Source organism: Hippoglossus stenolepis, chromosome 16, assembly GCF_022539355.2.
Source record: "Hippoglossus stenolepis isolate QCI-W04-F060 chromosome 16, HSTE1.2, whole genome shotgun sequence".
In the NCBI taxonomy this organism is placed as follows: domain Eukaryota; kingdom Metazoa; phylum Chordata; class Actinopteri; order Pleuronectiformes; family Pleuronectidae; genus Hippoglossus; species Hippoglossus stenolepis.
In genome coordinates, this window is record NC_061498.1 from 7,496,584 (window position 1) to 7,523,523 (window position 26,940).

The 26,940-nt window shown below is 44.1% G+C and overlaps 2 protein-coding genes across 3 annotated transcripts; both read right to left on the reverse strand.

The window, feature by feature from the left end:
• Nucleotides 1–231: 231 nt before the first annotated feature.
• cacng4b (calcium channel, voltage-dependent, gamma subunit 4b) lies at nucleotides 232–14,324 on the reverse strand. Its single transcript, XM_035180628.2, has 4 exons — nucleotides 13,308–14,324; nucleotides 4,784–4,867; nucleotides 3,718–3,858; nucleotides 232–3,346 (listed from the first exon to the last, which is right to left on the reverse strand). The coding sequence occupies exons 1-4, from the start codon at nucleotides 13,525–13,527 to the stop codon at nucleotides 2,820–2,822; spliced, it is 972 nt and encodes a 323-aa protein (XP_035036519.1). The 5' UTR covers nucleotides 13,528–14,324; the 3' UTR covers nucleotides 232–2,819.
• Nucleotides 14,325–19,894: 5,570 nt separating this feature from the next.
• On the reverse strand, nucleotides 19,895–23,411 carry aimp2 (aminoacyl tRNA synthetase complex interacting multifunctional protein 2). 2 transcript variants are annotated; one of them, XM_035180627.2, is made up of 4 exons: nucleotides 23,262–23,411; nucleotides 21,653–21,871; nucleotides 21,108–21,342; nucleotides 19,895–20,780 (listed from the first exon to the last, which is right to left on the reverse strand). In XM_035180627.2, the coding sequence occupies exons 1-4, from the start codon at nucleotides 23,274–23,276 to the stop codon at nucleotides 20,392–20,394; spliced, it is 858 nt and encodes a 285-aa protein (XP_035036518.2). In that variant the 5' UTR covers nucleotides 23,277–23,411; the 3' UTR covers nucleotides 19,895–20,391. The 2 variants fall into 2 exon arrangements, with proteins under 2 accessions (XP_035036518.2, XP_035036517.2); XM_035180626.2 differs by having other exon boundaries at nucleotides 23,148–23,411.
• Between the last annotated feature and the right edge of the window lie 3,529 nt (nucleotides 23,412–26,940).

Genomic DNA, 26,940 nt, shown 5'->3' on the forward strand with positions numbered 1-26,940 from the left:
CAGATGAAATGAGGAGGAATTCAGAGAAGGTCAGCCGCAGAAATCTGAAGAACTGTCTTCAATGGAAAACAAGCCCCACTGAGATGAATGCAGTTTTTGTCATTTGTAATTACTGCTATATAATTCCGTATCAGATAGTTTGAACATAAATGACATAAAACAAAGGCACCTCACTGTCTTTCTCTCGCTGTAATTTTTTTTATTATGCATCTCATCCAATTAGAACCTTGCACTCTGTGTGTGTTTGCTCAAATGTGTATTTGTGTTTATTTCTAGACAGAAATTGACAATGTGCTTATTTCACAACAAGAGTAAGAAATTAATCAATATGAAGACATACAGTAAAGTACACATACACAAAAAACAATATTCAATAGTGTTAGATTTATTCTTGACTGATATTAGCTTGTTAAACCTGAATATAAGATGTTTAAATTGATGTATGACCAAGGTCGCATTAAAACATTATTATGAAGAAGTTCATTGAAATAATGCTTTGAAGCTTCTGTTCATGTTTTTGCACATTTAACTTGTTTTGTCTTCTTTTTTTGAAATTTTTTTTATTGTACTTTTATATACAACTTTACAGCTTTTACATTACAAACAAACACATTTTTGATATTTTCCCTCACACTGTAGTATAAGAGTGTCGGGTCTACACTCAGAATGGATCGCACTGCCGGCCGATTCTTACATGAGCCCAGTGTCGTACATGAGGCGGTATCTCTAATGGAATATCAAACACGCTAAATACAATCAAATACTATTGTGCGGTTGAGTGAGCTCGCTTGCCAAACCAGAACCAACTGAATAGCCCTCAGACTGGAAAAAGAAAAAAGAAAACCCCTCCCCAGCTGGTTCTTGGAACAAGATGAAGCAAACACTCACAGCATTTTCTACATACAGGAATGGCATTTTTTTTTTTTTGTCCTCAAGTAATTTTCACCAGGTTTGTCTTTGTCACTGGTCCATTTCCCCGCAGCACTGGCACGAATGCAGGAGAGGACTTCAAAAGCGTTCAACCTGCCGCAACAACACAGTATTTCCTGAGAGAACTAAAAGAAAGAGCAGAGATGGACATGCAGGGACGAGAGTAGACGCGCATGTCTTGTCATTAGAGCGGAATCCTTCAGGGACGTGGTCGCAGACAGCTCCCTCTGCCTCTGTCTGGGTTTGACATGGGAGCGGGGGGGAGAAGGCAGCCGGATGGACTCAATGGGCAGTGTGATAGACAGACATGCGTTCTCCGCCTGACTCTGATCCTTATCCATTTAACACCATGGATGCCAGGGATCCACTCACAGCAAGAGGAAGTCCTGACCTGTAACGTTTCCACAGCTCTCGGGACCACCCCCCTTTTTCCCCACTTGTGACAGCCACATACACAATGTCACATCCATCGAGAGGTTGTGATAGAAGGTTGGCAGACGGATATGAAAGTGAATAAAAAAAGGAAAGGAGGTGTTCCACTGACAAATGTCAGAGAAGAATAGGATTAAGGAGGAGGCCGCAGGGGAGACAAAATCCTTCAGTATAGCTGCTTTCAGACACTGAACCCAGGAGATCCTCCGGACATTGTCAGGAGGGGCTGTGTGTGTGAATGCAAATGTCCGAGTGAGAGCCTTTGGATGTTCTGCGGACTTTCTCTGGCCAGTCCTCTCGTAAAAAGTCTGCAGTAGCCAAAGTGAGAACACAGCAGGAGATTCACAGCAAGCAAGTGGGTGTGTTGATGATGTTTCTGACACGTGACAGACGCAAAAATAAATAAAAAGAAAACAAATATCTCCAGAAGAAAATACAGGTAGAAGACACTGACGAAGATGTCAAGACAGTTTCTGGAGATGAGGGCTGACACCGGTGTCAATGTGCTGTAAACAAAAACATGTGATCTTCACAGAATTGCCTGCTGCATCAGCCCTCACCTGGACGCTACAGACATTTCTGTTTCTCCTGCTGCATTTCTACATGTGTGAAAGGAAACCTCCGGAGAAAGTCCGCACAAAATTCTCCGGACTTCCTCCGGAGGTCATATTTGAAAACGGCTTATGTTTGGAGGACTGGATGGGTTGACTTGTACTATGTGCTAAAAATACAAAACATTCAATATGCTACAACTCAGCAAGCCAAAACATTTTGTTAAGACGGTGAATGCAAAAAGATGCTTTCAAAATATTTATAATTTGTTTAAAAGGCCATATATTATCCTAAAAGACAGTAAAGACAGAGCCTCTTTCATACCTGTGGGTGTAAGGCAGGACCAAACTGGTAATGAGGACACAATATAGCTTTGGAGAGAGGTCCACACTTTGAACTACACACATACATACATACACAAATAAATCCAACACTTTCAAGTTGCAGAGGAGATTCCATGTAGCACCTTGTTAAATAACTTACAGGTAGAGTACCGCTGATTGGCACAGCTCAATGCTTCACTTTCTCATGTTTGCCCACAATGTGGAGAGACCATTACACAAACTATTACACAATCAAGGGCTGTGATCCACACACTGTTCAACTAAGTATTTTTGACACAGTTTAAAGATAACACAAGATTTGCATTGGCGACGGACAATGGCAACTCTACCCTGCTTTGATGGTCCCTAAGAGCAGTTAAATAATCAAGTTCTCTGAAACGGCTCATCCTCCATCCAGCTGACTGGCCTGTAGCCTCCCTCTGCTCATTTTCCAGAGGAACCAGTCTCTGAGAACTGGGCCTCGAACATGGCAGGCTATCACAGGCGCTCAGGCTCCAGCAGGTCCGCCCTGAGACTTTTTCATCATTTCCTGTTCACCCTCGAGCCCGGCAAAATGCTCCATCACACGGGTGTGGTCCTGCGATTCACCCCGTCTTTTAAATCATTGGGAAAACAGTTATGGACCTGGAGAAACTCGGCAGCAGCCTCATGTTCAGGGCTGTACGTGTTGTCCGTCACACTGTCCCTCGTCAGGGCGTACATGGAGAGCTCGTCCATGGGACCACTGGAGGATGGCATCCCCTTCAGCCCGACCACTGGTGAATTCTCCCGTGATCCCTCCGTAGAGTGAGAGCTGGCGCGCGACGTCCGCCGGCGATAGCGGAAGCTCGGTATCCTTGAGTAAGGGGAGGACGACGAGAGCGAGCGGATGAACTCGCGCCGCGCCTTCCAGCGGACCTCCTTGTTTCTCTCGATGTAGATGTTGATGGCGAGGACGGCCACAGCTTCGGCCACAATGAAGGAGAGGGCGCCAAAGTAGAAAGACCAACCGTAGGAGTAGGTGTACTTCTTGTCATCGTCACGTTTGTCACTGGGATCTCCTGCATTGCTGGAGATGTAGACGATGATTCCGATTATGTTGCTTAGACCTGGATTTAAAAAAACGAAACAGAAAGACAAGAAATGAGCAAAGAAAATTCAGAAAAAGGTCGTAAGGATGTGGATAAAACAGTGTAAACAAACTTTATCAGTAACAATGAGACCCTCTAACTACCACTTTCATCTTCCAATGATTACGGGACTCGCCCCTTAAAGACATCCTCATCACTTGTGCGAGAGGTGTGTGTTGATTGGAGATCCTGACCCTCAGTCTTTATGATTGCAACCCTGACGAATTGCAATATGTGACCACAGGTGCTACATCAAGCCGCCTTTGTTCATTATCGAACCCCCCGCCCCGAACACGATCGCCCATCGCTGCAGGAGCGCGGCTGGCCGTGCTCATAACCCTCCAGCTCACCTGCAGCGACGAAGAGAATGCCTGCGCTGAGGAGAAAGTTGTTTGTCTTGTTGTAGACTCTCCCCAGGGCGACACACAGCCCCCCCAGCATCAGCAGGCCGGTGCTGAGGATGGGGAACACACTGGAGGCACGCACTATACCTGCAGAGACAAAGGGATCGTTAAGTAAGCCACGGTGAATGCTTCAAACACAGTTCATTGACCAATATTTGATTGGACAATGGAGAGGCTAGTTAGGAAAACAAAAGCACAAATGAATGAATCAATCCATCAATCATTAGATTCGATTATAAGGCCTTTTACAGATGCCAAGATACATCGATAAAAAGATTAATCACAACCAATCAGGCTGTGGGATTTGTTCATTCTTTTAGTAACACAGGTTGTAAAAGAAAAAGGAGACTCTGTTAAATCATTTGAATTTTCATTACCCTGCTGAGCCCTCATCGCTCCAGTTCCGCCTCCTCTCCGTCCATTTTGGAGAACTCCATTATCATTTCTACTTTGGGGCCTTGTTGTGACAAAGCTTTGCTAATCAGCTGTGGGATGTAACAAGAGCTCCCACTGACGATCACCTCCCCAGAAATGAATCACTCTGCCATTTTACAACTTTCCAAAGATGGATGAGCGTATTCAGCTGTGAAGTCTTTTATGAAGCCCTCCTTTTATTCAGTCGTCCTAATGGACTGAGGTTGGACTTTGTCTAAAGTCTTCTTTGTTACTTTCTGCATATTAGGCAGATACTGAGTTGACTGTGCTTCAAACAGAGGTCCTCTGCTGATTCAACATCTCCATTTTAATCTAACGACTAATCACAAGTTATCTGTTTCTACCAGTTTTTACAGAATCCCATGAATTTTAATGCTGCTGCTGCAAAAAGAGTCTTCAACACAAATGAGATTAAATTCTCCTTGTAGTGGGCACAGCTCAAAATATGATAAAAAGTTCTGGTTTTCGTCGACCTCTGTATTAACAGGCATCACTTGATTGGAGACTGCTCTAACTGCTGGGTGATAAGACGTGTACCCTTTACCCTGTAAAGTAAAAGAGACGCGCATGCACTTACGCAGCAGGTATTCAGAGCTGTCTGTGTCATAGTCGTTGTCGTCAGGGAAATGGTTGATTCTGAAACAGCTGCCTTGGTTGATACCTGCAGGACAGAAAGACAGAAAGACTGAGTCTCCACATGAAAAATGAAAGACTGTCCACATCAAGGAGATGTAGCAGTATTGTGGGATGAGTACGTGGACCTGAGAGCTCAACACACTGCAACTTAAGAAAACATGCAAATGGAGAAAACATCCTTTTCCCAACACAAGTGCAGCAAATAGAAAATGCACTGCAAATACACACACAATCAAATACTCACAACGCAACTAAATACAACACAACCAATACTTCGCACGACCAAATACTCACAGCACAACCGAATACAACACAATCAAATACTCATAACTAAATACAACACAACCAATTGTCTTTTCAAGCAAACTGGATTTATCCGATGCTTGGGGAGAGGGTCACACTCTGTCTTTTCATTTCTCAGTCTCTGTTTGGTTGCACTTGGCTGGAGGATGTGCGCGGCCGAGTCAGAGCCACAGTTGCTCCCCATACCCGGTGACCGGTTTATGTAACACTGTGTCCACTGGAGTAAGACCCTGCTGTTTGTCTTCTCTCAGACAAAGGAGGATGGAGCGGGAGGTCGCCCCTCAGACGAACTTGTTACTTCTCACGTGCTAAGGCGAGGAAACAGGAGCAGCGGGGTATAGAAGGAAAACACGGCCTTATTCATTTAACTGGGCAGTGTTTGGTTGGTCTACTGTTAGCAATGATTAACACTACGAGGCAAGTGTTATTCATTGCTCAACAGTAGAATTTCCACATTGTGATGTGAGGCCCTGAAGTCAAAGCTGTTCCTCTTTTCTCATAAACACTTCATTATAAAAAACATTTTCCCTTTTGTTTTAGTCATTAATTAAATCCTCTTGGATTGTGTTGGATAGACTGAGCTGGATATTTGCATGTAGCACACAAAAGCTACATCTTCTCTGGGATTAACTCATTACGCTCAGTGGTTTTCACTTCAAACCGCTGGTGAGACTTTGACCTTTGATTTGAAACTGAGGATCACAGCTCAGTGCACACAAACACATTCGAACAGGGACCATCAACGTGAGGAGGGGCACCGCCGGTGTGTCGACGATCAGTTCATACGCTTCCTATGCGGTTGTGTGATTAAGATTTGCACTGCCCGCAGGGATTCGATCGGTCGTGGCGCTTGTCCAAATCAGGCTCAGGTAAACGGCTGAGTGCTGGGGGGGACAAGAAGCCTATTTGAACAACAAAAGACTGTACGGTTGGTGGGTTTAATGGGTGTACTCAGTGCAGTGTTGGTAATGCTGGGAGCTCTTTGGCTATTCATTCGCCATTTGGGCTGTGATCCCCCTCAACACTTCATCATTCTGCAAACAACACCCACGGTATTAAAGGTGGGCTGGGCTGTGGCTTCATTTGCATATTTTTACATAAGCATATCAGGTTTTTTCTTTCTGTGTGTGTGTGTGTGTGTGTGTGTGTGTGTGTGTGTGTGTGTGTGTGTGTGTGTGTGTGTGTGTGTGTGTGTGTGTGTGTGTGTGTGTGTCTGTTCGTGTGTATCTCAGAGTCCGGGAAGCAATTGGCCATCCGCTAACCCCACCAGCCTTAGTTACCGTTGCTCCGCCTGTCAAGCATTTGGTTCTTGCACAAGCACATAACTCGGCGTTCCTCCTGCAGTCCACAGACCTGCAGCCCAGGTTTATCGAGGTGTGATGATGACTGAGTTTAGTGAACGGTCAGCTGGTTACACCTCATTAAAACTTAGCCTGTATCTCTCAAAGCACCAATGACTTTTATTTATCCCCCCTCAAAAACACAAAGACCCCCTTTTATCCCTAATTGCGTAAAAAAGGCAGCAGATTAGAGCTGAGCGACCATCGTATAAATGTCAACCATCCCATTAGCTGACAGCCCTGACAACGAGCGAAAGACACCTGTCGACTCCATTTCCCAGGTGCCCTTGGGTGAGCGGCGCTGCCATCATTGTCATTAAGGCCACGCTCGCTTCCATTAACTAGGTCTGCCGCTTAATAAGGGACATCAAATTAATTAGCATCAAATCACTCGGTGGAAATGGAGGACAAGTTTCTGTGTCTAGTCAAAAAAAGGGCTGTGAGCTATTTAAGGCAGCGACGTGAGACTTTGTGCCTGGTAAAACACACACAAACCCACACACACACACACACACACACACACACATCCGGCTCACAAGGTGAGATATAAACACAATGAAGATAACAGAAATACAGACACCTTTGCTATCCTGCTAATTGGTGTGTAAACACCACACACTTGCTTGTAACTGATTTTAGAAGCACATTTTGTAAGTGTGTGTGTGTGTGTATGTGTCGACAGTTGTCTGTTTATTTCACCCAGAAACACAAAGATTAATTTTGACTTGTGCACACGGTATGAGTCTAGACAGCAGCCACTCCTCTGCCTCGTCTCGTGTGTGTGTGTGTGTGTGTGTGTGTGTGTGTGTGTGTGTGTGTGTGTGTGTGTGTGTGTGTGTGTGTGTGTGTGTGTGTGTGTGATATGGATTGGAAGAAACAGAAGACAATATTGCAACTGATTTGGAATCTGATTATAAGCCCCGGCCTCGCTTATGATTTATGAGTGACAGTTATCAGCTCAATGTCTATGTTTAGCTTGTGTGTGTGTGTGTGTGTGTGCAGGGTCAGATGGACTCTTCATGAAATGAAATAAAGTCTGAATACTGACAAGCTGCGAGGGAAGGAGGAGGAGGAGGAGGAGGGAGGAAGTGGAGATAAAACAAGGGATGAAGGTGCGAGGAAATGAAACACCAGAGAGTGGAGGAATGATGGGGAGAGTGGTCACATTTAAGAGAGACTCAGCCAGAAGATGATAGCAGGGAGGCAGCGAGGGAGAGATTAGGAAAGATAGAGCGTTAAATGGGCAAAACGTGGACAGTGCAATAAAGGTTGGATGGTCAGTTGTGCAAAGTAACAAATGTCACAAAGTCGAGGCAGGAGCTTGTTACACATGTTTTGAAGGTGTTGATGATGGACGAAGATGATAAAAAAGTGTTTCATGTGCAGATTTGTTTCAAGGTGATCATGTTGTGACAAACCGTGAATTAACCTTACACAGTCAACACGTTACATGGGGAGTAATGGGTTCCCTGGGCCTGACTGGAGTTGGCAAGCCCCATGCTAAGCATCTCCTCCTCTTCACCATGGCAACCGCTGTTAGCCTTTAATAAGCTCATTTACATAAACATTCTCCGAGGACGCTTTTGACATCTTCATTGTAGTTCGGTACCCACCAAATAAGAGACGGCACTTCCCCGGCAAACCCCCCCTTTCCTTTCACAGATCTGTCACCACTTAACAGTACACGGCTGCAAACACAACAGGGATACTCGCACGTTGTATTGGGAGCAGCTGTCACAGCGGCGGTGCCACAGAGAACAGGATGATGCACGTCGTCATTATTTTGAATTAGCCCAGCCAATAAGGGAGCCGCCTCAGGGGAATACACCAATAGCATTGTCTCATTGAATCCAATAACTGCTCACTCTGGTGTTTCCAGGAGTACAGTGCATCATGACAACGAGCTCCATGTGGCACAGGCCTCCAGTCCCTCATTTTCACTCGGCGATAGCTCTGGAAATAGATTGATGAATAAACCAATCAAAAGTGACTTTAATATTGCATTTCACTTGAACTGCGTTGCCTCCGGTGGGTGATACACCCGCAGCAAAGCAACACCTAACACATCTTAAGCAATTAGGAGTAGCGGCACCTTGTTCTGCTTCCCCCCACCCCCCATTAATATCCTCCTTGCTTTCAGATCCGCGACGGAAACTGCGACCGCTGACGAGGGAGAACACTCTGTGGCTTACAGCAGGTGGGATGATTAGGTTTTATAAAGCTGTAAACAGATAGAGCACCGCTTCTGCGACTTGATATCAAACGCAGACATGCACGCACAGCTCGCACAGACACAACAACACATACATTTATTACTTTGGAAACATGGGACACCAGAACAGAATATAAAAGTGTTGTTGTGCAATCAAAACAAACCTTTTTTCCTTTTTTCAGTCCAAGTGAGGGGGAAAAGAGAGAAGCAATTTGGTGCAGATATCAGTGATTCAGTGTTGATATGACTGACACTTGGCTAATTAAATTTTCAACAGGCTGCAATTTCGTCAAACACAGCTCTGCATGTGTTGCCAGATTTTTGGGAGAAAATTAAACATCTATTGGCACATGTAGCTTCCCTGTTGTGAAGGTTGTTATGCATTGTCACTAACTTGTGACTAAAAGCTAGTATTATCTTAAAGTCTAAAATATACAAGTATAATAAAATTTATGTAGGCCTACTAAATAATATGATGTATATTGTTATTCTTGTTAAACCGCAATTCCTGTCTTTCCCCTTTCCAAGTCATCATGTGGTAAACCAGGTGCCAAATCACGAAAAGCAACTGTGGAGCCAAAATAGACTCAATATATTGATTAAGTCAATATAATGTCAATTTAATGTGATGAGTAGAAAATGTTTAGCCACGCGTTTGAGAAGATGCATCGTGCATTGTTCACCTACTTGCTGTGTATTACAAATGACCACTAGAGAGCACACCACAGATTTGCATGCTGTGAATAAAAAACCTGGGTGAGGGCAGCTTATGTTTCCCTCTGAGCTGATGGCCGAAAAGCAATCGGGCGCCACCAGCTGGGATGTGAGGCCCTGAAATCAACAATGTCCCGGATTTTTGTTGCTGATGAACCTGTCACAGACGGCCCTTTACACTGCCCCTATTATTCAGGCGTGTGTTGCATTTTGCAGATGTGTAGCGTACATTTCTGAGATTGTACACGAAGGGGCACAGGATACGTGAGGCACCTACAATGTGTACATATACAAGCAAGTATACCCACAGCCTTAAGCCCAATTCATGCTTCTGCGTCGAAGCTACGCCGTATGTACGCACGTAGCCTACGCAGGGGGCCGAGCATTCATTGTTGCGCGTAGGTGAATGAGAGTCGTGCTGTAACTACACTGCCGAAATGCGAGTGGCGGTAGATTTTCTATGCTGGTTTTGAGTGGCTTCCGTATTTACACATTTTCTGGCGTCTCTGTTTACTTCAGAACAATGGCGAGTGTTGCTAAGTGGATCGTGTTGAATTTGGAGTTGATAGATGTTGAAGAGCATGACATTTTGTAAAATATATTTAGCTTTTACCACTCTTGTGTGTGTATGTTGACTATGAGGCTAGCACCAGTTGCCATTAGCTTAGCTCGACACAAAGACTGTAAACAGGAAAAAACAGCTCGCCTGCTACCTGTCCAAAGCTTGCTAAGTTAGCTTCATGCTTAGTGTGCACACATGTGAGCGACATCGATCTCTAACTCTCAATAAGAAAGTCATTAAGTGTATTTATTAAAGTGTCCTATTGAATTGCATGCTATTACAGAGACATTTGAGGAGAGGAGGTGAAATTAAATGCACCAATAACTGAAAGGAACTGAGGGTTTGTGCTATGACAGAGGGAAAGAGGAAGCTTTGATGAAAGAATGATGAGGATGGAGGAGTTAAAGTTAAAAAAAGGGATGAATAAACAGAGGGTGCACATCAAGCAGGAGAGAGGACGGACGGAGTGACTGAGGTGGAAGTCGGTGACCTGCTGGTTAATTGCTGCCCCGGCTTTGCTTCTCAATTGTCGCAATTTAATTACAGACTTGTGGAGCAAGGCCCCCGCCATCTCTGCTTCGCCACTCGCGCCAGCCCACCTCCATCTGGATGTTTACTGTAAATATGTACCTGCTAATTGGATTATTCATAAGGTTAGTTTTCACTCTAAGAACTGGTATTTCTATCCTCGAGTCACACATAAGCAACAGCCTCTGGCGTGCAGCCGATTCCCATGCAAATGAGTTGCACTGAAGGGCGCCACCCTGGCCTCGCCGAATCCATGTGGGAAAACAAGCCGAGGAAAACAAAAAATCGAGAGAAATGAAAAAGGGACTGCATGAGTGACGGCGGCGCTGACCTCACAGTAAAGTCGCTCCATTCAACATATTCCTGCCGGTACCTTAAATGTCATGCACGCCTGCTGAGGAAGAGGAAACGCTCGTCTCAGCAGGAGTAACGAGAAACACTAGACCACATTCATTATGTGGTTGTGTGAAAGACAGAGAGGGAGACGGGGTGCTGGACAGTGTTACCACAATGTGTCGCCGAGAGAAAGAGTCGCTGCAATCTGTTTCGGCCAAATGTGGTGATGTTTTCCCCAGTAGCTGTGATTCACACAGAGCCGACCCCCGTCAATAAGCCAGTGTTTTTGTCATCATGAACAGAGGGATGTGTGTGTGTGTGTGTGTGTGTGTGTGTGTGTGTGTGTGTGTGTGTGTGTGTGTGTGTGTGTGTAGGGTGGGGTGTGTGGGGGTCTTCCTTTCTTGTCTTCTCCTCTATACTTATGAGTCTCCATGACAACAGAGCCACCGTCCAGCAGCTCGCAGCTTTTAGCAGAAGCACAGAAGTGAAACTATTAACACTGGAGAGAATGATATGATAAGCCGCTGCCTTTGTTTGTGCAAATTATGCTTTCAAAAAAGACGCCTCATTGCACGGAGCCGGTCCTTTGTCCCCGGCCTCATCAACATCGATTCAGTCCCTGCTGTCATTAGTCCACTTTCATGAGTTACTCCCCACGTTATTTCTGATGGGAAATCATGGTTGACATAATAGTTGCCCGGTGTTTGTAATGTATTGTCGTTTCTCGGTGGGGGGGGGGTCTCGGAGTTCACATCGTAGACAGCCACCATGCAGCCAAGCATGACTCTCCAGAAATTGAAAGTGTCATAACACATCAGGTTGTTATTCGCATGTGTCTTAAGTGTCCGTCTTCGGCACAGGATGAGCCGGCAGAAACAGTTTGATCACAGACGACAGCGAGTCTCTTAAATCTGGACAATGTGACTCAACAATTCACAGAATGAACTACAGACACCTGGTCCTACACAAAAACTGATTTTTACAAAGGTAACGCAAGTTTTTATTTTGCCGTTTTGTTGCAACATATTCAGCTGTTCTGGTAGGAGGTGACAAAGTGGTTCAGGTGCTTTTTAAATGAATGAATGAAACCAACTCACTGTTTATCCACACAAACAACAATATAATAAACAGATAATACACAAAATTACATTCTCGAATGTGGCATCTGAATTTTATTTCTGTATCTAAAATATTGCTCCAGAAATGGAAAATAAGGCTGATTCTCAGGTCTCTGAGCAGCTCCACTGGACCTGCTGCTGGAACACAATGTGCTGTGCATGGTCCACACCTCCTCCTGTCTGAGTGTGTGGACACACAGTTTTTAACTCTACCATTAATGTAAAATTATTTTGACAGAGAATTTCTAATTACACGCATGTATGGCGTTTCTGCATTCTCTATATGTGATGACTTTAAAGGTACATTTAGTCCGTTTTGATGTATTTCTAAAATGTCTCTAAAGTAAAATACAGTTTTTACTTTGATTGTTTTGCTTTACTTTTATGCTGCAGGGTTTTATTTGTATGTGAAGCCGTTTCCATGATTTTTTTTTCTGCGTCACGACAGACGTTTGTGCCATGAAGAAAACCACCAGTCACGTCGACTCACTCATGTAGAGCTGAAGCTGAGGAGTCAAGTGGTGGCCGGAAGGAAGGTTGGTCAATGAATGAGTGTCTCTCTGCCTCTGAAAGAAGACGTCACAGCCAACGCAACTCTTTTCCAAACATCTACTGCGTAAAAATCATCCAAAACATTTTTTCCAAAGGGATGAAGAGTTGAAATTAAAGCCGTTTCCCTCAACTTCTACAAAAAATATTTATGTCTATTTTGCATGGACATGACGTGAACTCAGAGTCATCTATTTTTAATTCACTGGGCATGTTTCCATAGCAATTTCAGGGATGTTGCCAAGCAACAGCATCGGATACAATGAAGACATGAATGAAAGTAGACTAATAGCGCGCACATTTCCTGACTTAAAAGTGAATGGGCTCAGACGCGCCGGTTTGGCACCGCATCCTTCACACAGACTCACACACAGCCATATGTATTGTGCGGGTCTCGGCTTGAACAATGCGATGGAACAGTTGGCAGACAGCTTGAGCTGAGTGCGTATAGCGGGACACCGTGCGTTTGATTCCCCTTAATCTGCCCCTTCAGAACTGCTGTTTAAAATCCCTACTCGCGTGTATATCCACACTTTCTCCATCTGATCTATAGCCATAGAAAGTTGTTCCACACGTGTGATGTGTTTCTTGTCGTGCGCCTATCTCCCTACATCTGCTGCGCGTAAAGGGAGAGCTTGGCTCGTGCGCTCCAGCGGCTGTGCGCACCCAGAAACAAAAGATTCCTCCTTGGGAAAATAAAAGTGGTTCTTTAACATCGTTGCAGTCAATGTTTAATCACCACATATATAATGTATATACTTTCTTTCATGTCGTATATGAATCCAAAGTGAGAATAGACTCACCCTCAATACAGCAGATTCTCCACAGCCCGGAGTGGGTGAGATCGCCTTTCTTGGTTTTGGGCTGCGACTGGGTGTCATCCGAGGCATTGGTTGCGTTGCAGATGTACGCCCGCGAATAGAGCCAGTAGTCCGTGCCGATGGCGATGGTCATCAGGCTGAAGGCAGCGAAAGCCCCCACGGTGGCCAGCAGCGTTTGAACCCCGCGGTCACACCAAGCCATGACGCTTCATACTAGTCCACACTCTCAGCGGTCCAGCGTGCACGCACCGGAGCGCGTCAGGGCGCGGATCCTTGGCTCATAATGGATCAGGTCCGTGCACAGATTTCTTCTCATCTGCTGAAAGTGGACTGAAGAATGAGTGAACCGTTCACCTGCTGCTCAAACCCAACTGGTGGCTGCTGCTGTGGATGTGTGATGACACCAGTTGTGTCCACTCCAGAAGCTCCACACAGGTTTGAAGCGCACAGGACAGCAGGGCAGCAACATCATGTACCGACTCAGACGCCTTCAAACCTCCTCACCACTTCTTTCTCTTCTGTTTCTCCTCTTTTATCTTTGTCTCAAAACACTTTCCCCTCTGTTCCCACACTGATTGCGTCTGTGTTAATAGCCATGGCCACAGAGAGGGCTACGTCAATGGCTGTTAAGTGAGACCCCACCCTCACCAAATCTAACCAATGGAGGGGATGTGCTGTTGAATAAAGAAATTAAAAAAAATCTTATGTCTGTCTACAACTGAATGCTTTTTTAAATGAAAAATAATTTTGGAGAAATATTAATCACCCAAACAAACCAGGGTCTCGTCTCAGAATATATGAATATCACCAAACATCCAGAGAGTCAGCTGTCACAGGGGTGAGGGTGAGGGTGAGGGGGAGAGACTTAATGACAGGCTTTGACACAATGGTGTTTCTCTCTGTGGTGCACTAACGCCAAACATCCATTTCCCTGCGGAAACGACTATTAAAAAAGCAATTAAATGCTTGATGAGTGCACTACTACACACACACACAAACACACACACACACACACACAGACGGATAGACAGATAGATGGATTCATCAATAGTAATACTGTAAATTTACATCCTGAGAAAAAATCTGTTCATTAATGAGAAATAAATAAAACATACAAAATATCCATTTCTCAGAGTCACTCACGCAAACTCTTCCCCCCCGCCTTCCTCTGACTTCAATCATGCAGCTGACAAATTGGTTAATTAAAGATGCAAAATAATCAAAAACAAACACAACATTCATGGCAGTATGAACAAGGACACACGTGCTTAAAGGGATAGTTCACACAAAACTATGAAAATTCACTCATTATCTACTCGCCACTTTGCCAATGGAGGGGTGGGTGACTTTTGGAGTTTCAGGGGTAAACAGTGTTGCAGCCAAGAGCATAGAGGGCGAGAGCTCGTGCGGTGTGATTCATCATGTTGCCCAAATAAAGTGACATTTTATTAGTGTAGCCTTACTGTTCAGTTGAGTTCAGGAATAGTGACGGTTGAATTGAGTTGAGATGTTTTTTATTGAGTTATGATTTTAAACAAATTTGACAAGCAAAAAACTGAAGTGAAATCAGATCAGCTGATCAGATTTTGACAGAAAACAGTCTGGGAGTACCATCAAGAGCTTTTTTTTTTTATTATCAAGCCGGGACCTTTCCAGTGGAAGCTGTCCAAAGAAGCACCTCCCTTAAATGTTTCCCCTGCTGGTTGGAAATTATTCCATCAGGCTCAGGGATGCATTAAGCATGTCTGTCTTTGTTCAAACTGGCATGAATGTTGTGTTTGTTTGTTGTTAAAAAATATTTTTGCATCTTTAATGAACCAATTTGTCAGCTGCATGATTAAAGTCAGAGGGAGGTGTTTGTGTGAGTGAGTCAGAGAAATGGAGAATTTGTCAATTATTCACATGTTTTATTTATTTCTCATTAATGAACAGATTTTTTCTAAGAATGTAAATTTACAGTATTATTATTGATGAATCTCACTCTGTTCTATCTATCTATCTATCTATCTATCTATCTATCTATCTATCTATCTATCTATCTATCTATCTACCTAAATGTTGGAAACTTTTCAAATAAGAATAGACTGAGATAATATCAGGTGTAATATTGAGACCATAAATCAGCTAAAAAAACTTAGTTTAAAGTGTTTGAAAATCAATGTTTTCTTTTGGCTTGAAGCTTTTCAATGTAACTGAAATAAACATCTGTGAAAGATTTGTTTTTATAAATCAGTGGTGATTCAACTCTTTATTTCTATATTTCAGTTTTTCTTGATATAGTTATTTCCTCTAACTACCACCCAGATGATCACAGATTTCTCTTAATATTACCCAATGGATGCATCAATTAAAACATGTTGGGCTTTTCTCTTTACTCCCGCTACCTGAAGGTGGCGCTAAATCGCTGCTACACCGGAGTAAGAGGGAATTCTACCCATGGTTCTCCTGTGCATGGGAGCAAACAGCACAAGGATCGGACAGTGATGTAGGAGCAAGGACCTCCACGTGTGTTTTACGCATGCGCACAGCACTGTGTCCTCGCCGTGGGTCTCAGCTGGCTGCGAGGGCGCATGCGTAAATCTGTCCCATGACGTCAGTGCCGGCGCCCTGCGTGTCTCCCGGACAACATCTGAACAAAGGCCTGCCCCCTTTTTTCATGAGGATTTCTCTACCGCCGTCGTTACTTTACGTGTAATCACGATTACTAAATTGGATTACGATACTTTTCTTATATTCCGACGCGATGCTGACAGCAGGGAACGCGTCCGTGATGGATGTGGATCCGCTCGAGACCAGCGGCGAGATCAAGTCGGCCATGCACACTTGGCGTTTTCGCCACCATTTCACATACAAGGCAGATCAGGGAAAGAATATCATCGTGCAGTGTAATCTGTGTCTGCCGAGGGTCAACCTGCTGTCCACGTCGAAAACCTCCACGTCCAACCTCAAGAAGCATTTAGACGTGAGTTTCAGGGAGTCGTGTGACTGTGCCGATCAGGTCCGGTTAATGTTTGAAAGAGTCAATGAATGAACAGCAGCCCCCCCCCACCCCCCCTGTGATTAATCACGTTACATGGTGCTGAGTACCAACCCGTGGCGCTGGAGCCTCCCCACGTTCAACTCCTGCACGAAACTCAACCACCGTGTTGTTTTCAATTCTCTTTTCTTTGCAATGTGAAGTTTGTGCACGGATTGGAACACAGAGCGTGCAAATGGCACACCTGCGACCAGTAACACAAACCCTCTGGTGTTTTTGTCTTTCAGAGAACACACTTGGGCTGCGAAGCCTGTCCTGACGTCAAGAGGGGGAGGAAGAAAGAGGAACGCAACGGCGAGGAGAGCAGGCACTGCCAGCTCAAAAGGCTCAAGGCAGAGATCATCTCTAAGTGCACCACCCAGGCAAAAGTCGACCACCTCATCTACAACTTCATCGTGGAAGACTGCCTGTCGTTTTATGTGCTGGAGCAGCCGGGCTTCATGAAGCTGATCGCAGGCTTGACTGAAGGGCTGAAGTCCATGGACAGGGTGACCTTGTTTACAAAGGTGGATCAGGGCTTCTCCAGGATGCGGGAGGAGCTCATGACTAAACTCAGCAGCATCCAGTACGTGTGCACCACGGCTGACATCTGGACAGCCAACAGCAGGAGCTTCTTTGGGATGACCTGCCACTGGATCGACAGCTTTTCTCTGGAGAGGAAGTCTGCCGCTCTGGGGTTTGCCCGGCTGCAGGGCAAGATCACGTACGACACAATTGCTGGGCGCATACATGACATCCACGTGGCCTTCAACATCGAAAGCAAAGTTCAGACCACGGTCACTGACAATGGCAGCCCCTTCATGAGCGTCTTCAAAGAGTTTGCAGTGGACAGCAACGATGACATTGGGTTCTATGAGAATGTGAGCACTGTGCTCGAGGGTGAGCCCGAGCAGGACATGCTCCTGTTCCTGCCCACTGTGCAGCGCTGCGCGTCACACACCCTGGAGCAGATTGTTGCTGAGGACTTTTGGCAGGCGGTGTCACAGGGGCCCATGTGCCAGCTACATTACAGCACAATGGCCAAGGTGTTTTCCATATTTAGCAAATGTCACCATCTCCAGGTGGGTATGGACGCAGCAGAGGAGATAGGAAAGATGGCGCTTGTTGTCCCTTCTGTAATACGTTGGAATGTGGAGTACTGTGCTGTGCAGAAGATCGTCTCTCTCACTGAGCAGGAGCTGACAGAGCTGTTCGCCCGCCTGGAGGTGCCACGCATGCAGCCAGAGGAGATGGCCTTCCTGAAAGAATACGTGACTGTTTTCCACCCGCTCGCTTTTGCACTGGAACTTTTTCAAGCCGAGCAGAAATGTTACTTGGGTCTGGTCATCCCGACCGTGCTCAGTCTGAAGAACAAGCTGAACGAGCAGAAAGACACTGCAACCTACTTCGGCGAAGTCATCAACGCCATTGCGGTGGCTATTGATGTGCGGTTCCTGGAGCTGTTTGCCAGCACGGAAGCAAAGATCGCAACAGCGACGACGCCGCAGTTTCGCTTGTGGTGGATGGCTGCGTCCGAGAGGGATGAGATGTGCTCCGTGTTGGCCACTGAGGCGTCGCAGATGGATCCCTGCATCGTATCCGAGGCGAACCCCAGCCGGAACACGTCCACCATCGAGTCGGAGGATGACTTCTTCAGCTACGGCTCCGCGAAGCCTAACGAGCAGATCCAGCAGCGGGGGGTGATGGAGGAGATCCGCATGTACATTGAAGGAACAGGGAAGAGCCTGGAGTGCCTGCAGGACTTCCCCCGAGTGAAGCAGCTTTTCCTCAAATACAACACCACCCTGCCGTCCACGGCGCCCGTCCAGCGTCTCTTCAGTCAGAAAGGCAACCTGGTCACGTCGCAGAGAAACTTTCTGACCGACGACTACTTTGAGCGCATTCAACTTTTGAGATACAACAGCAACTTGCTCTCTTTGACCACAGTGAATTAAATGCCATGAACTCTGTCTCTCAGCCTTTTCATTGACACAGAATCAAACCACATTGTGCTTAAATCGTCACAGGAAACCCCTGAGTTTATCATCTCATCACAGATGACTTAGCCCAGACGGGTTTTCTAAAGGAACCCTGACCTGTTTTGATAGGCGTCGCTTATTTCTCCCACTCCACAATGGCCTAAAGAAAAAATCTGAATTGACAATCATTGACAGTGACATTCAAGGACTGGATATACTGACGCTATCTTTTTAAGTGTGCTGTCGTTTTGATTTGAAGTAGCCACAGGGTTAAAATGAAGTGATTGTTTTGGTCTTTCAGTTCAGTTAGTTTTTTCTACAGCTATTCAAGGAGAATGTGTCTCCTGTCTGTATGTTTTATATCATATATAAAGATATGTGACATTTTAGTCTCACCTTTTGTTCCTCCACAAAGTTGAAAATCACAAGTGATCACATAACTGATGGATCGGCTGTCAAGATGCACCGAGAAAACCGAAAGATTCCAGAGCTGCACAGTCCCGAGTGTTTTCTTTGCCATGTGCCCAGATGTCAGTTAAGAGCTTTGGTGTTGTCTGACAGCTGCCTGGAGACCAACAGGAGACTGTCAAAACACACACACACACACACACAACTGTTGAAAACATGACACTTGTGAAGATGCTCAACCAATCTCTAGAGAGCAGGAAAAACCAGGGGAGTTTTTTTATCTAGTTTTCAACATTATTGCCTGTGTGACCGTATTTACATATACACACACACACACACACGTATAAATATGTATGTGATGTTGTTTGACTTTGCTCGCAGCACTCACAAATGATTATACTCTACATAAACCTGAAATTGAGCTGCTCCAAATTCTATTCCTCTCAAGACAGACAGACAGGGTATCTGGATTCCATCCTGCAACACTTCAGCTGATAAGGAGAAAACACCTCGAACAACTGGTTGCACAGAAAAGACACACGTCCACAAAGTTCCACTCAACAGGTGTGGAGCTAAATGTTTAGTGTAGTCAATGGAACTGTCGTGTTGGCAACACTCTAAAAACTACATGTTACATTTAAAATTACTTCCTTGAATTATATGGTTTCAACTGGAATATAAACAAACATTTATCTGCACTGGATTTCAATATTTTCACAACTGAAGTACTTAAGATTCTTGTTTGATCTGAGCTGATACTCATATCTCTGCTCTGAGCAAATTTTTAACTACATGAAGGATTTTAAGTTTAGTTAAACACTGCAAATCGTCATTTCCTGTAGTAAGATTTCATTTAAATATTTTGCTCATATCCCAAAGTCTCTTCCCATAACATTTTCTGTGTTAACTCTAATGTCCTTAATGATGTGATCCAGTGTAAAAGAGAACAACTCCCTTGCTTTTTAAGTGCGGTGGGAAGAGGTGCAGCTCTGCATGCGACAGGATCATCTGGTGAACAAGGTTCGACTACATGTTTAGAAAGTCTTTTAAAGTCTTTATGACAACTCTGCCACCTGTTGGACACAGAGGTGCACTTCAGTGAAAGCCACTTGTTTGGTTACTCCAGACAAATACATTTAATGAAAAAATTCAAACAAAGCTCAGGCCCCAGTTCAAACTTTGATCCAAAGTAGAAGTTTTAATGGCTTCAGGAAAACAAATGGTACAAAGTATTACTTTTGAAAACAAACCAGTAATACCCGCCACCACACATTAACACACGCACACACGCACGCACACACATCTAGAACAGGATCATGTTAGGCACAAAGTGGGTGGAAGGTGTAGTCAGTACCTTTGATTTAATCCATCACCAAGCCCTTGTCTTTACAGTCCTCTCATGCTTCCTCCCTTGCAAAAGTAGCATAGAATCTCTTGTGATATAAAAGCAGCATGGCAGAGACAAATACTCTTTAAGTTACTTTACCCATAAACCACTTTGCTTCTACTGAGTCTCTGTCAGTTCAGTGATATAATACCATAAGGAGGGAAGCATTAGAAAGCTTTCCAGACATGGCTTGGATATCTTAATATTCTAATGCCTTTCTCTCACTTTGCTTGTGTAGGACACCGTCTCTGGTGTCTGCTCCTGGGACAGCACCAGTCACTGCAGAACTGCCTTGGCGGGGCTAAAGTGGCCCAGGTTCTCGCAGGACTTGAGCCAGCGCTGGACATTAGCGGGGGCAGAGGAGGCCGAGCCACTTTGCAGCACGCAGCAATAGCAGGCGACGTCAGCCAGGGAGAACTCCGGCCCCGCCAGCCAGGGGTTGCGGCCCAGGGCGGAGTTAAGCGCCCGCAGGACGGCAGCTTGCTCCTTGGCACTGCCCTCTGCCAGCTGGAAGAAAGCTGTGTCCACCCAGCTGTCCACCATAGTGGCGAGGGCGGGATCGCTGGGGTAGGGAGCCAGCAGCTTGAAGAGGAAGCGTGCCACGTTGGCTTCACCCTCGATGGGACACATGTTCTGGATGCTAAACTTCATTTGCAGCTTGGGGACTGTGGATAGAGCACAGGTGTCACATTGTAACAAGGACACAAGCATTAACAACACATGTCAATATGCTTATTATTGCTCATATGAATACAAAGCTCTAAAGAGTAATTAGGTTCCCAATCAAGTGCCAAGCAAAAGAGATCAAATCAAACAGCTCAGTTGTGTGTGACACCAACATAGAAATCAGGTTCATATTTTATATTTATACTATGTTAACCTTCTGCTTTGATCTACTACCAGTCAAACAAGAATGTTTCCTTCACCTCTTTGTCCCTACACTTCTTGTCCATCCACTAACACACACACCTTCCCTCTCACTGTGGCCTTACCGTCTTTCCATATGAGTGTGAAGCCCAGCTGGAACAGGTGGCGCGCATAGCTGTCTTCGTGGCGTGGGCCGAGGCAGGACAGGAGCTGTGACGGGACGCCAGCAACTGAGGAGTGGACGTGGACGGTGGAGAGCACCCGATAGCGCTGACACAGCAGGCTGTGGAGCACCAGCAGGGTCAGAGGTGGCTGTGCTGGGTTGGCGTTTATGACAATGTCGCGGAGAGCGCCGTGGTCCTGATACAAACAAGACAGAGGTAAGCAGCCGCTCTATCCAAAAAACATTCTGTGTTCAACATTTATCTTCCATAACGAGACATAAACAGCTTGCACAATCTGGCCTTGCGATCAGTCCACACCCTCATTTATGCTTTGAGACAAATTCCATTACGAGCAGATTGTACCATTAAGCACAATATTTAGAACTTGTAAGGACAGGCAGGTATCATTAGAGACGGCCACCACCAAACAGAAAAGTCAGATTATGTCAACTGAAAGAAACAGGGACACACTGTGAATGCATCACTAAAGCGCTCCAGTGTCTCACCTTGCCCAGTAGCGAGTCCAGGTCTGTGGTGCCCTGGAAGGCTACGGAGCTGAGGGTCTGGGAGGAGAGGCTGCTGATGACTGTCAGGTCCAGATCGGCATCTGGGGTGGTCACTGTCTTGGCCAGGCCCTCCACAGCTGCTTTCAGCTCGTACAGTTTTCTCATGATCTCATCCTGCCGAGCCTCCAGAGCTTTGACGGCTGGGTCCACCTCGCCGTTCTGGGGAAACAGAGAAAATTCACAGTTGAGACAATTTGAACACAACTCTGCAGAGGTTTCACAGCCAGGGTAAAAGCTGCAGGGGCAACATTTAACTGTCCCTACACAGATAACACAGAGATAACACTGAGAACATGTTTAACAGACTCTCTGGCTAGAGATGCACAGTTGAAAAGCACGGCCTTCACTCAGGACCAAAAACCAGTTCTTAAAATGAAAAGAAATAACATTGTGATCATAATAACTATTGATATCGACTAATGTGAAAAGTATTTTATGTGCCTTATACCTGTGCTCACGGTGAAATAAGAATGGTTAACGCATTAACCATGTCACGAGGCTGCCAGACTGTCACCATTACTGCCTATGTGTATCTTTATTTATGTTATATTTCTTATTTCTTTAGTTTTATATATCGTAAGTTTTATTCTTGTGCTGTTTACACCCTTTTCTTTTTAAATACACGTACATCTGCTGCACCATAATTTACAGGCCATAAACAGGCTGTGTTTGTCTAATGCACAACGTTGCGTAGCTTCAGTTATTTATCTTTAATTCTGTATTTATATTTGGCCTCAACACTCGATTACTTGTGTATTTCTATGACCTTATACTTCAAATATTTGTATTGTCAACATCTCCATTAGCACATACTTCTTTACAGCGACAGCTTTGTAGTAGTTCCGGTGGCTGGACTTTCATCTCACTCTTTATTATTCTTATGCTCTCGTGTTTAACTGTTTTGTGTGATACTGGATGCCTACATTTTCTTCGGGATCAATAAAGTATCTATATGTATGCATGTATGTATATATAGTTTTCTGCGGTTATCTATGTTGTTTACTTTGTTGTACTGCACACGTCCTGAAGAGCTGCTGAATAGATTTCATTAGTTTTAACCAATAACAATAAAGATCTATTCTATGGTGTTGTAGTTACTGCACAGCTGGAGTACAAATCTCTAAAAATGCAGTGACAGTTCTTTATTATTAATAATAACACTTGATACAGAGGGATCATCTATAATCGACGGTTGATGGACAGTGGAGACGTGATTGTTGCATCAGCTAAAAGTGACAGAACCCAATGCTAAGTTAGCCAGCTAGCTTAGCCAAACGCGGCTAACGCTAACATACGCTTGCTAGAGGAGCCATGAGAGGAGCGGAACGAACTGCGGACAACAGCGAGAGGTAAACACAAACTAATAACGTGTGAAAGAAAAAAAAATAAAGCTCTAAATAAAGATGAAGTTTGTCGAAATGAAGTTCACAGTTACCTGGAGCGCGTGTTCGGGGGAGCAGCCGTTGCCCTGCTGCGCGTGGATATTTGGTAACTTGTACATGCAGGTTGGTAAATCAACCTTTGTGTCCCCGGCACAGACGGACTTTACCTGGTACATGGGCATGATGGAGGACAGTCTGAGACCTGACACTGAGAAACTGTTCAAATCACTGTCCCGCACACAGGCGTCTTCCTCCGGGGATGAGAAGTGTTGACAGGCGGCAGCAGGGACCAGGAGCACCGGCCAGACCGGAAAGAGGCCGCGGCGGCGTCACTTCCGGTAAAGTAGACGCTGGATTAATATATATAAAAAATATCATATTTAATTATTATGATTATTAGGTATTTGTCTATTATATATTATTGAGGTAAAGATGATCATAAATTGTACTTCTTCTATTGCTCAACCGGAAACTGTGACCCAACTGTTATTTGACATGGTCAGTAAAATTATTAATTTGTATAGCACAAGATAAGATGAGATAAACTAAGATAAGACACGAAACGACAAGACACTAGAAAATATACAAGACGAGACAATAAATGACAAGACATGACACCATCCTATACACGGCTCGACAACACAAGTCAAGAGACGACACAAAAGAAGACACACCAAGACAAAAAAAGACATGATACGATATGTAATCCATAACACAACACAACACAACACAACACAACACAACACAACACAACACAACATAACATAACATAACATAAGTTAAGATACAGCGTAATGTCAAAGAAAATTCTTGTGCCAGATCTTGCATCTTGATGTTACAACAACAAAGAATGATATAAGTAAGTATTATAAAAGAAATAAGGGATAAGTAATGAGGAGTAAGGGAAAACCAGTGCCTAAACATACATTAAGTAAAAAAAGATAAATACAAACATAGAAGAATGAACTAAAAACTGGACTTAAATAGGAAGAACCAAAATTATTTATTTCGATAGGCTCCTAGAAAACACTTCTTGTGATGGGGTTTTCTGTGATGCCACCTGCTGTGATGTCTCTCACTGCAGTCAGAGGTGCAGCATAGTAACAAGGCTCGGCCTGTAGAGAGCAGTGCTGCTGCAGTTTTCAGTGGGGGTTCACATTCTGATCCAGGTCTTCGATAAAAATCAGTGTTAGTGGTGAATCAAGCATTTATCCAAACCTCAGGTTTCCGACCCTAAGAAAGGTTAGCAGCCAGTATGTGCTGTTTTTAATCTCGTGGATGCTATGATCAAAAACCTTATACCTTTACATAGTCATGTGAGCAGTCATTTTTTCTAGTGAAAATTTAATTCTGTCATTTTTAATGTATATTTTAAGTGGTTTAGCCCTAAAGCACACACGTTATTATTTAATTTTTTTCAGAGAATTGGGTGCTATTTTCATAAATTTTGTTGCTTTTTCAATAAAAACGAGATAGTGATAATGGGAAAGTGATTATTTAATTAGTAATTATAGGTAAAAACATTAAAATTATACCAAGTGGAGTCAGCAGTTCAGTCAGAGTCAGATTAAAGACGGGTCAGTAGGAATTTGCATGAATATAGTCTGGACGACTTGATATTGATCTCACACACATATTTCCTGTAACTCCACCATGTGTATGTCTGAGCCCTTGTGCTCTCTGTTGTCTTGTGTCTCATCTGACACCAAAGCTCTGGCCAAATAACCCAAATATAATTTCAGTTCTGCCTGCTCCACCAATCAAAATCACAGGCTCAGTCTCACCGTTGTTATTCAATCACAAGAGATTTTCTTTCACCTAATCAAAACCTGGCAACACAATCCTTCACTAGGAAGCAATTGAGGAGGCCAATACCACTCATCCCCCTGTAGTCACTCTCTTCTCTGTCAGAGGAATCGACTTGGTGCCATTTCACACTTGAGCCGCATCCTCTCCTCTTAAACCACCGTGACAAGAGAAGTTTAATGAAAATGTACGCTTGAGTTTGACGTCCCAACATCTTGTCAACCCTGAATAATTCACTGTTGAAGTCTAGCAGGAGTGAGGGGAGGCGGAGGAGCGGGTGTTGGGTGTTGGGGCCAACCTGTGGCGGCTCTGCTGAGGGAACAGTCAGATCTAATGGCCGGACTAATACCTGAGCTAGAAACTGAAGACTGCAGGGGGAGCTGAAACCTGACAGTTCAAAGTAATTCTTTAAATCATGTAGGAACAAGGAAGTCTGTCAGGCTGCAGGTAGCATGGGAGTAGGGTTGGAGGTGACACAGGCCTTGTCGGTGCTGTCTTACTCAGGTACACTCTTACTGGGTCACTGATATAGATAAACAGTGCACAAACTGATGGACGGCAATGGATACTTTGCTTAGAGCTGCTCGGAGTACCTTAAACACAGCTTATGAATTATACGTGGTACACACACTGGTTCATTGTAATTACGGAACTGAAATGTAGACACAGGGTATTACGTTAATGAAAGTGCTTTGACAAGAGAGGAACTGATAATATGTCTGAGTATTTACAACATTAAAAAAATACTTTGATTCAGTTTTTTTCTCAAATATAAGTAAACACAACTTGTTGACTTTAAGTTGAACAAACTTAAAGCCTGACTGATTCATTGGTTGGCTGATAAAAAAAATCCAAGATCAGTATCAGCGTTAATGTTATATATGCACTGATATCAAAGCTTTTACTTTAGTTATCCATGCAGAAAAGATGTGCATTTATGTTATATAACATATACATATTATGTTTATCTTTTCATTCAAGTTCTATATATTTGGTTGTATATGTGTTTTTTTTATGTTTGTTTTTAGTTTTTAGTTTTAAGTTTGTAACTTAAATAAAAATATCAAGCCTCAATTGCATTTCTTTATTATAAGGGTTTAATAATGACATTTATGGGATCATTACCATTTATTTTATATATATATATGTATATATACTGTATATACATATATATATATATATATTACCCCCAAAAATCTGACAAATCTGAAAATTTGTTGTAATGTTTGTTGATGAAAAACATCGTACAGCCACTAACTTCATGTGAAGATGCAGACACTTGTTAGTAATGTTGTTATCTATGTGATTTTTTTTGAGTTGACTGCATGAATCTGCTTCCACATTTACGGATGTCGTAAGATGTTTACCGACCAAACTCCACCTAGACACAAACATGTTCTCCAACCAGACAGTTTGCCTCCATTGTTCGGTTACTCAAACTGAAAGTTGGTCGTGGATGACAGTCCCCATTTTATCTGATTGTGCCTTCTCATTTGGAAAAGTCTGCAAAGTAGCCGTCTACCTGTCCACGACAGCCATTACTCAGTCTGGGGCTGAGTCAGCACATGCAACAGCTGCTCAGAGGTTTAAGCAGGGTGTGGCTTTTAGTTCAAATTGCAAACTTGCGTTAGTGACAGCTCAATGTATATGTGTATAAGAGCATATCAATTAGCAGATACACAAACAATGGCTTTAAACCAGGGTGGAGATTGTTCTCTAGTAATCTCCCTCCGCAAATGCCCCTGTTGTATCATGGAATGGCCACTGATATGTGCATGGCCCATTATTCATTAATGAAGGGAAGCTGCACGCAGACATCATAAGTAGCGGCTCGGGACTAATGCTTGTTGGGGAACAGTGGCAGCGCTGTCATCCCCTGCATTATGGATAGAGTTCCAGCGCGGAGCTCACAAAGCCCATTCAGACGTCCTTACACGCCAGTTAAATCTTTCACGACGTCCCTCCCTGTTCAGACTATCGGGTAGCAACATCTCTGATACCTGCAGGCTCCAAAAACACCTAAAAGAGTCAAAATATGAT

Excerpts from the sequence above, each read along its gene's own strand:
- cacng4b (XM_035180628.2), bottom strand. The coding sequence starts at position 13,527 with ATGGCTTGGTGTGACCGCGGGGTTCAAACGCTGCTGGCCACCGTGGGG. Across the intron at positions 4,868-13,307 it reads GAGAATCTGCTGTATTGAGG|GTATCAACCAAGGCAGCTGT; the intron begins GTGAGTCTATTC and ends TCTGTCCTGCAG. Across the intron at positions 3,347-3,717 it reads CATTCTCTTCGTCGCTGCAG|GTCTAAGCAACATAATCGGA; the intron begins GTGAGCTGGAGG and ends TTTTAAATCCAG.
- aimp2 (XM_035180626.2), bottom strand. The coding sequence starts at position 23,276 with ATGCCCATGTACCAGGTAAAGTCCGTCTGTGCCGGGGACACAAAGGTT. Across the intron at positions 21,343-21,652 it reads TGGACTCGCTACTGGGCAAG|GACCACGGCGCTCTCCGCGA; the intron begins GTGAGACACTGG and ends TGTTTGTATCAG. Across the intron at positions 20,781-21,107 it reads CACACTCATATGGAAAGACG|TCCCCAAGCTGCAAATGAAG; the intron begins GTAAGGCCACAG and ends CTCTATCCACAG.